This window comes from Argiope bruennichi, chromosome 6 (assembly GCF_947563725.1).
Source record: "Argiope bruennichi chromosome 6, qqArgBrue1.1, whole genome shotgun sequence".
Classification (NCBI taxonomy): domain Eukaryota; kingdom Metazoa; phylum Arthropoda; class Arachnida; order Araneae; family Araneidae; genus Argiope; species Argiope bruennichi.
The window spans coordinates 70,517,919-70,528,877 of NC_079156.1; the positions used below are offsets into that span (position 1 = coordinate 70,517,919).

The window sequence follows — 10,959 nt, forward strand, 5'->3', positions numbered from 1 at the left end:
CCAGAACAGTATAAAGAAATTATTTTTTCTGTGATTTTATTATTAAAATTATAGCCCTGTGTCAAATTTTGGCTGCTCTTTGTCTATAAAAGATAATTCAAAATACATATTAGTCATAGCTACGAAGCACAAAACGCTTATGTTTGGTTCTCTAAAAATTAAAAAAGTTCGTGTCTTTACAGTCTTGCCCACAATTTGATAAACAGAGAAGGAGAGATAATCTTTTAATCATAGATTATATTTCATATAATTTAGATTAATATAATCATATATTTCATTTCATTTTCCATATAATCATAGATTATATGAAAATGATTACATTTTTCATATAATCTATGATTATATGAAAAAATTTTGATGAAATCATTCTTGCTAGTTTTGAAGTGGCAATAATTGGTCCATAAAATAAAAGATATTGGAAAGGCTCATTGTGAATTTGAAGTATCTTTTGAAAGAACATGGAAAAAATAGGCTTAATCACTTGGCCTATAATTAGTTAAATTTCAAATAAACCATTCTACTATCTTACCAACCATAGAGAACTAAAGATACATGTCAATAACTACTTTTGACGAATTTTCATTCTCTTTAATCTCGTAACAGTTGCAAATCCCAGAACTGGAAAGTAAAAGTGATCTAATAACAGATTTCTAGAGTAAGAGTTTATGCCTGACAGCTAATATACTCTCACGATCACAAACAAATCCTTCAGGGCCAATGTCTTCCCGCTGGCGTGGTACGGAAATTTGGAGAGGGGGCGGCAGCTCAGGTGTCATCTCCGTCATCTGACCATGATTCAAAATTGTAAGGTCTGTTCCAAAATAACCCTAATGTTGCTTTAAACCGGGACATTAATATAACTAAACCACACCAAACCATAATCAATAACTTAATTAAGATAAATACCATTTGCTTGGGTTTTGCTGATAGATTCTATGAAAACTCTATGGACTATTAAAACTCAAATAATTTTTTTAACCCTTTGACTGCGAAATTTTTAAAAATCACTATTTAGACGCGATATTTGCAAATATTTCAAATATTTTTCAAACAAAGCGAACCGATACTATATTGTTACACGATGATAATATGATATAATAAAAATCTGTAATAGTAAAAATAAACACACGAAACTGCGAAAAACACGCCGATTGCCATCCCGTGGAAATCGCGGGATAAGCAGATGGGGGGGGGGTTAAGAACTTATTAAATCAAAGAATAGGGTAGCCAAATATTTTAATATGGTCTAAAGACACCATATGTCGTTTTTTAGTGGACATGAGGTAAGGCCATTTATTTGGATTAGCTTTGAATCTCTTATCAGTAAACCAGAGCTCTAAATGAAATGCATAATCTCACATAAGTATAAATTTTGTGGCATTACATTTAAGTAATGAGCTACATTTTACATTATTATATTGAAGGATTTCGTAAAAATGTCGTTGATATTGTTTGAAAAAATTTTACTACACACTCCCATTCAATAATTTTTGATTACACACTATCAATTATACTTCAATGTGGATTTTTGCAGGGCTGCGATGGCCTGGTGGTAAGGTGGCCAAGTGTGGTGGCCTAGTGGAACCGGAGGGTTTCAGGTTCGAGTTCCGATGTCATCGAAGAATCGTCATATAAGCGGGTCTGTTGCATGGTAAACCCGTCTGGGCCAAACGTCTTCCCGCCGGCTTGATGTGGAAGTTTAGAGAAAGGGTGCCAGCTCAGGTGTCTTCTTGTCATCTGACCAAGGTTCAAACTTACGAGGTCCATTTCAAAATAGTTCTAGTAATGCTTTAAAAATGGGACGTTAATGTAACTAAACTAAACTAAACGTGGATTTTTATATGAACAGTTAGTTATTTAAGGGGTTTCCCGATGTTTTTGCTGGTTGAGATTTAAATTTATGTATTCTAAAATGCCGTTTTAAAAATATTACATGCACATATCAAATCAGAGGCACATTAAAATTGTTTTTTCAATTCAAAGTCTACTTTTAAATGAATACAATTAGTGAAAATCGAGAAATTTAGTGAAGTCAGTTAACACATTGCGTACGGCGTTCCACGCACTCCCAGGGGTCGAATATTTTTGAACGCTCTAGAAGCATCCTTGGCAAGCAATAGGATGCATATATGCAAATTTTTAATTTGCGTTTGGTATTATATTTATATAAACTATTCTTAAATATTACTATATATTTTATACACGTACTTATTATATAAGATTTTTTACAATTTAACTATTATTTATTTCACAGACTTGACTAATGCTTTAGAGTGTGATATTTGGTAAAACATATTCCCTTGTACAATGGTGTTCGACAGTATCTTGTTTTAAGACATTAAGGACTGCTCACGAATTTTCTCGTTTTTTCGCGTCCCATCTGTTACGAACCGCTCACGAGTTTTCTCGTGTTTTGCGTCCCATATGTTATTGCTTAATAAATAACAAGGTTATGATGATTTTAGAACGTACAAGTTTGCCTAAAAACGTGCTGTCCCAGGCGTATGTCTTACAGATTTCTTTGCGGTCGTTAAAAATATTTACTTCTGGTTGGTTATGCATAGATTTATTCCGAAAAAGCATGAAAACTAGATATATCATGACCAGACCACAATGTTCTGTCTGCTAGAAACGAGATATTTCGTGACCCGTACACATTATGCTTAGAACCACTTTCAATAATCTTTCCGGTAATTAGCTAAGGTTTTCTTTTTAAGAGAATTGTTTCCTTTGTATTTCAAGGAAAAAAGAATTCTAATTAACTCTTTTATGCATCCCGACAACAAAAACCAAATTAAGAATTAAAGTTGTCCTTTTAAATTATGTTAATATAACAAATTTGGATAACAGCCGTCTTATAATATAATAAACTTATGATTTAGAATTGCAAAAATTTCTAAAGAAGCAATTTGTAAGAAAAGTTTGATCACATATGTGCACATACACACAGCTGCATAAAGCTTTCGTTTTGTAACAGATGTGCAGTTTCAGTCACTCTCGTAGTGCATATGTTAAAAATTGCAGTATATAAAGATTATGCAAGATCTGGAAATTCACAGAGCCAGTTCTGAAAGAAGTTTACAGAAAAAATGAATCCCACAATTTTGTTGCTTTTCCTTTCTGCGCTGGTAAGTATTGCTTAATTTTTTTAAACACAGGCATTTTTACTACGTCATATATTATATACGTAATGATATCTCTAAATTTAAATTAAATCCTAATTAATTTCCAAAATTTTTACCTTAATTTAGCCCATATGAACTTCATTCTAAAATGTTCTTTTGTTTCCTGATCCAATTCCTCCTTTTTTGTTTAATTAATGCTACAAAAGCTCTGTAAAAATGCTTCAATCGGCGGTTCCCAAGCTCCGAATGAAGGGATAAAAAATTGTTAAGCTAAGCGAATTCTTTTTAAAAGATACCTAGATTTCCCTCCCTTAAAGTGACGCGTGTATAGAAATCCCTATCAGAATGTCATTGGGTATAAATATTACGGGCTTTTGCTCTTGTATCGCTCGTGAATAGACGCCAGTTTTGTTCTGCCTTCTTGTGCACAAATTATGCCTCCCGGAATGGAATAAAAGTGAAGTTTATAAATTTTAAAGTGTCTTCTTTCTCAGCCATGGAACTTCTTTAAAAAAAATACGTTTTACGTTATATATATATAGTTTCTCTCAAAATTGAAGAAGCATCTCCCTCTTTCCTTTCATTAAAGATTTTAAAAATTTGCAATAAATTCACTCTTCAGCTTAAGACTTAAAAGAATAATAAAAAAATAAATGATTAGTAATAAAAATAATAGCTTAAGAACAGAAAGTATAATAAACAAATTTACAAATAAGACAAAGGATTTATAATAGTTTTATTAAAACAAACGTTTCGCCGAAGTTACAATTTTTTTATCTCAAAATTTAGTATACACTTTTTCTACCTTGTTAACAAAATAAAAATATGTATTTCTATTTTTTTCTCTATTTTAATACTCTCAAAACAGAAAAATGCGTAGCTTTGAATTAGCAAAGACTTACATTAATTGAGGGTTTATTTTAACCTGTTCTTCGTGTTGAAAAGCTTTAAAAAAATCCTTTTTTCTCCTAATGTTGTGCCCTGAAAAAATTTTACCAATTCAAACCACAAATTTTCATTAAGATTGAGCTATTTATTAGGTTGTTTGGAAAATAATTTCGTTTTTTTTTCATAACAGAGGACTTAATTGTGCTTTTCACAGCCAACTTCACATTTGTTGTTGTTGCTGCTTTTGGCCTTTGTCATAGACAAGTGCCAAGTAGTGGTAGCCAGCAAGTAGATTCTAAGCCGAGTTTTAGTGTCACTTGCTTCAGTAGCGCCATCTAGGGCCAATAATACGTCTCACGGGGTGAATTTCATTCACTCATCCACAGATCGCAATTTAGACCTGAATCAGAGAACGATCACCTCTGATCCAGTACCCCCAGTGTTATAGTCTCGACTTGGAGGACTTTGAGGCTATGACAGATTTATACATGCACCACCCACCATATACATGGAGCGTCTTCCGCCGGCAAGGTTCGAACTCACAACCCAAGGGCTGCTAATCCAACGCCCTACCAACCAGCTATAGCGGCCAACTTCACATTTAGGCTGCATAAGTATTGCATATTTTGACAGCTGATATAGCAAAACTTGCTTGTGAAAAAAGTTCGATTGATTCTACGAAGTTTTTGGTTGGTGGCTTTTTAAATATGGAAAGTAAAAATCAACAGTTTCGATATATTTTAATTTTTGATTATCGATAAGGAAAAAATGCTGTTCAAGTAAGAAAGAAATTATCCGATGTGTGTGAAGAATTATTAATCATTAGGTTTATTAATCATTATGAATTAGGATCAGAATCATTATGAATTAGGTTCATTAATAATTAGGAATTAGGCTTATTAATCATTGGGAATTAGGCTCATTAATCATTGGGAATTAGGCTTATGAATTATTATGAATGAGGCTTATGAATAATTATGAATGAGGCTTATGAATAATTATGAATGAGGCTTATGAATAATTAGGAATTAGGCTTCAACCATATATAACTTCGACAGTAGTCTAATAGTCACAAATATTATTCAAAGGAAAGAAAAAAAATTATGGAAGTTCAAAAATGTTTGCCAATCAAAATACCCTTTTAAAAGCTGTTAGATTTTTTTATTAGCAATATAATGTTGAAAATCAATCTGAAATAGTAAACTTTACAAGCGGAATTCAACGATGATCTGCAATTTAATAAATTCTATTTCTTTCAGGTGGTAGCGTACGTGGAATGTCAGCAAACTGAAGGAGAAGAATGTCCTGGAATTTTTAGAAGACGATGCAGGACAAATGAGTACTGCCTTAGATCTGAGTTACCTTTCATGAGTAGATGCGTTGCCTACAGAGGAAGAGGTAAGAAAAGTTTTCTGCACGATTTATCCAATCACAGATTTGTTATTTCTTCAACTTTGGGCTGAGAACAGAAATTATAGAATATAGTAGTGAAATGGGCGATTGTAGATATTTGTTCGAGTTGGAAGAAAAGAGAATTGATCCATCCTTAAAAACATTTCCATTTACTCGAATTATGTTATTTATCAGTAAATTTCCTCTATGATACAAGGCGTTCAAGACGAATATTACCTACAATATTTTTAACTACAGCACTAAATACAAAACATTGAAAATTTCATAGCGAAAGTTAGAAGTACATTCTTAATTTTTCTTTTTTTTTTTAGTGTGGAAGTATATCTTAATATTAAGATTTTTCGAATATCATCTCAAAAATTCATCTCAAATTTAATCAGAAGAATGGATTAAGTAAAAATAGTTTTTTAAAGAAACGCTTATGTTTTTTTAAAAAAAACTCAATAATATCCTACATTTTAATCTTTAATCCATTACTAATTATTATAAATAATTCGGTATTTTGAAGGAAAAAAAATCTAGTTTAAATTTTCTACTAGGTTGTACTACAATATGGAATCTAAATCTAATTAATCTAAACAATTAATTGTTCATTAACTGTTAAAAATATTAAAATATTGCATTTTCGTCGAAAACACGCTTGTGCCCAAATTGAAAAATATATCGCAAAATTCGATCTTTACAAACATAAAAAAAGTACTTTAATTGAGTCATTACAATCCCACACATTTCTAGTTGTTTCATACTTTAAATGAAACGATTCAATAATTCCAAATTATTTAAAAAAAATTTCAAAAACAACTTGATGGATTATACAACTGGCAATAATGTATAGGGTAGTACAGGAGGAGGTGACGTTGATGTACAAACAAAAGTTTCTGTATAGTAATACTTAAAATAATTACTGAAAACTACGCCCATTTCACCTAAAAAAATTTCTCTCGGTAAGCTGGAAGACAAAGATTCCTTTACATCCTAGTTAATATTTGTTAATATAAATTGTAAAGCTAAAATCCAAAAATCCAATCCAGCTAAAATCCAAACAAAATTACTCTACTTATGCTGTTCACAAGATAACATGGGTAAAGCGTTATATGCACATATAAACTTTTGAAGGAAGGTTGGTTTTGGGTTCTAGGGATAAGGATCGGTGAAGAACTGAAGAAATTTTCTCGAAGTCTTGTCATGAGAATCAATACAATGGGTATTTTTTCTATAGGAATCTACTTGAAACATGCAATCTCGAAGAATTTTCGAGTGAGGTGTTCCCTAACAGAATTTATCAAAAACTGTATGTCAAACATTCATCGGTTCGAAACTTGTGGTATTGCTGGTAGAAGTAGTTTTGCATAACTATTGCAAGAACTTCAGAAAAGAAAGTGGTAATCGAAGCTGTAAATTAACAATTTAAATTTCATTTGCCAAGAAATTTTACAAACACGCACCCTCGACGGGTATTCGGATGAAATAGAATCAAAGGAATTAGCGTAAAACGTGTACCAAACACTCTATTGATACTTTGAAATTTGTATTACTGTTAAGGGGCGCAATTTGAGTAATTATTTTCAGCATAGCTGTATAGAAACTATTGTAAATAACGCTGTTTGACAAAATTTTGGTTTCTTTTTATGCCTGTTGCTCATTTTAATACCTCAACGCATCATTTTCGCACAATAATTCCTGTTCTCGCATACTTTTCAATTAAAGTCTTATTGCCTCCCCCCACACAATAAGAGGCCGCGGTGGCCTGGTGGTAAGGTCTCGGTTTGTGAGCCGTAGGGTTTCAAGTTCGAGACCCGATTCCACCGAAGAACCGTCGTGTAAGGGGGTCTGTTGCACGTTAAATCCGTCATGCCAAACGTCCTCCCGCTGGTGTGGTGTGGCGTGGAGAGGAGGGTGCCAGCTCAGGTGTCGTCCTCGTCATCTGACCGCGGTTCAGAATTACGAGGTCCGTCCCAAAATAGCCCTAGTGTTGCTTTACAACGGGAAGTTAAGATAACTAAACTACCCCCCCCCCAATAAAATTGTAGGCCTTTAGATAAAGCCACCAATCTCACACATGGCATTAGCGAGCAATAGTTATGAAACTTAGATCTTGGATGTGAATCTAGCAATCTATCGAGCAAATATGAATTTTGGATGTTCTCTTTGCCGACCGAATAAAACCAATATGGAACTACAGTTGTAATCGTAAGATAATATACCCAATTTTATTAATTTAAGTCATTCCGTTTATGAATTATTGCATTTATATTGCGAAATATACAGACCGACAGACGGTCAACTTTTAGACACATTTGGTTAAAAATTTGACAAGCATCTATAATTTAGATGATAAATTTTTGAACTAAATTTTAGCTATCTAACTCTTTGCACTTTGGAGTAATCTTGCAATCCAACAGCCAGATAGACTCTATAGAAATCCACAAATTTGATAGTAAATCCATAAAGGAAATTTCATCCAACTAGAAAAAAGTATTTTAGTGTCATCGAGTTCCCATGAGAGAGACAATGTCAGAAATATGTTTTTCGAACTGAGGGATTTCTGAAACTTGGTGAATCCTCAAAACCTCAAGTTTGAACTTTTCGACGATTACAAATTTCTCTTTATTTCGTATACGATAAATAAAAAATATTTTAGAAAGCTGGACCATATTTTAGAGTTTGTCCTATGAATTTATAATTATTCTACTCAAAGTTATGATTATATATGTAACTATATTTCAGCAGTTGCGCGGTTGAATAGAAGAAACTTTTGAAGGTTTTAACTTTGATTTATTCCACCCCGGGAGGCATCATTTTTGTACAAGATTAAATGGTAAGAAATGCGGCAGTCTACATCGCGACACAACAGCAGCAGAAGAAAAAATCCCTTCACTGCTTTTACAATAAGATTTTGATAAGGATTTCTTTGACACGTGTCGATTTAGGCAAGGGAATTTTTTGGTATCTCTAAAACAATGTGATAAGCATCAGGTATTATTATCATTTTTGCTCAGAGCGCGAGAACCTGCTGAATTTACTGTTTTCTAGAGCGCATGTTAAAAGTTACTAAAAAATGGAAGTGAGTCAAGAACATTTTAGAATGAAATTAATATGGATCAAATTAATATAAAAATTAGAAAATGAATTAAGACTTAAATTAGATTAAGAGACATCATTACATATATATAACATGTAATATAATTATTATGTTATATATTAATTTGAACAATTTGTTTCAGGAATGCCTTGTGATAGAATAAATCGTTGCAAACCAGGATTAGAATGCACAGTAAGTTCATATCTGTTTCTTAAATTTTGATGTGTTGATTTACTGTAAAAATTATTCAGTGAAAATATTGTATCGAATTTTTGCCCATTAATATAAGGAAATATAACTGGAATAATTTTTTAGCTAAGTATAAATATTCAGCTTGGTATATATAATTTCCTCACTTCACCAATCAAAATATACTTGAAAAGTGTAGTCGGATATTTTCCAAAAATGTCTTTTTCAAGCTCATGGGGGTCTAAAATGTAGAAATTCATCAAAATCCCGAATCCAGTGGAATTCGATAAATCGAATTTATTGACAATCATAATACTTTATCTATACTACGTATAAGAGAAATTAAAAAACAAACACATAAGTTAAATGTTTATCACCATTTGTCGCTTTACTTATTTAATTAAAAGAACAATTCACATGAAATTATCCAAAATCGATTTAAACTGGAGCTAAAGCCAACAGTATTCCCTTGCAGAACAAGCTAGTAAAGTAAGAAGTCTATCAAACAATAAAAGTGCTAATATTTCAGTGAACTTGGATGAAATAGGATAAGTTACATAATTAAAATTAGAACAAAGAACAGAAAAGAAAATAATGAAATTAAAAATATAATTATACCTTTGAGTTTTTGCTGTTCTTGAACTAATCAGAAATGATATGACTGCACAGCAAATTCCATTTTTTATAAAGAATTTGAAATAGTTAATTCGAAAATAAGGCATTAAATATCAGTTAAAAAATTCAGTTTTTAGTATTCCAAACTATCCTTAAATTTGCGTAGTTGAAAGTTGAAACAACTTTATAAGCTCTTTAGCGAACTTAATTTAATGCACTGAATAATCTTGGAAACTGCAGCAATCGAATCTTTTGTGATATTATATCGAAATGTATATTTATATATTTTATTCCCAAAAGCATCACTGCCTCCATAAAATATGCGACTACGTTCGAAATGAAATTTTTTTTTTAAAAAACGTTTGAAAATATTTATATCTTTGAATATTTCCATAAGAAAGATTAAAAAATCATTTATAATAACCAAAATATACCAGTTAAATCGCAATTTTTTTCAATGGAAAATAGGGCTTTGTTTTGGCTAAAAAAGAAGTATAAAGCAAAAGTCTTCTAATCTAGATTTTCAGCAAATGATTTGCTTAATATTGAGCAGATAGCTCAAGAAATATATTATCTAGTTCCTGAACTAAAAACTAAGCTGTATTTCTATCCATTCTTTAAATATTAGGATTCAACTGATAAAAACACAAATGTTTCATATTTTTCACATTTTGGAGCATTAAAAAGGGTATAAAATATTTTTAAATGAATAGGTTACTTATTCTCTAGTTCAGAAACTGCAGAACATGTTGAGAAATTATTATATCAAATTTGATCGAAAAATAAGCTTTAGATTTTCATTTATGAGGTTTTAAGAAAGAAAATTCTATCAAAGATTAGAATTTCAGGAATTAGATTAGAAATTCAGGAAGTGCATCTAAAGAAGCAAAATAGCATTAAAACGTATGTACATGCAAATATAAAGATCAGTGTAACATTCCAAATATAGATTTAGAAACAAAATTCTAACGGTTTTAGAAAGAAACCTGTTCAATCAATAAGAATATTAATTTTAAAAAATCATAATTACAGAAAAACTCAAATTTTTAACGTAGTCACCAAATAATTAGCATAATTCATAAGGTATTGAAAATCTTCTTATTTAGTTTATTAACCTTGCTTTTAATAATTTAGCACTACATGGTTTAAAATTATAAATAAATTGAATGACATTTATTATCATAATGTTTAACTATATTCCAGCAATATCGGGATAGCTTCTTTAGAGTTGGCAGATGCCAAGACCCATCTACTACTTCAACAACTACGGTATTTACTACGCCAGCAACTACATCTATGCCTGACTCTACTACGACAGTCAGTACTGATGTTACTGACTCTTCAACCCAGTGAAGCATTTCTCTTACCAGATGGAAAGGATTGAATATTTTTGAAACTATTATGATAAAAGCAGAATAAAATATGTCTTAACATTTACTTTTCTTTGATTTTTTTGTTCATTGTTTTGAAATTATTGCTTGTTGCAGAAAATGCAGAATGCTTAAAGAACGGTTGATATTCAAGTCATTTTCTGTATAAAGCGAGACTTCAAATAATATTAATAGAATGGAAGAATAAATAAAAGAAAAATAAAGGTCATATTCAGAGTCAAACTATTTCTGGAGGTGTTACACATCCTTTAAAGAT

At 31.3% G+C, this 10,959-nt stretch overlaps 1 protein-coding gene across 1 annotated transcript; it reads left to right on the forward strand.

Annotated features, from left to right (window-relative positions):
• Positions 1 to 3,045: 3,045 nt before the first annotated feature.
• On the forward strand, positions 3,046 to 10,749 carry LOC129972883 (uncharacterized). Its single transcript, XM_056087189.1, has 4 exons — positions 3,046 to 3,128; positions 5,273 to 5,411; positions 8,651 to 8,700; positions 10,516 to 10,749. Exons 1-4 carry the CDS (start codon positions 3,090 to 3,092, stop codon positions 10,663 to 10,665), a joined length of 378 nt encoding a protein of 125 aa, XP_055943164.1. The 5' UTR covers positions 3,046 to 3,089; the 3' UTR covers positions 10,666 to 10,749.
• The last annotated feature ends 210 nt before the right edge of the window (positions 10,750 to 10,959 follow it).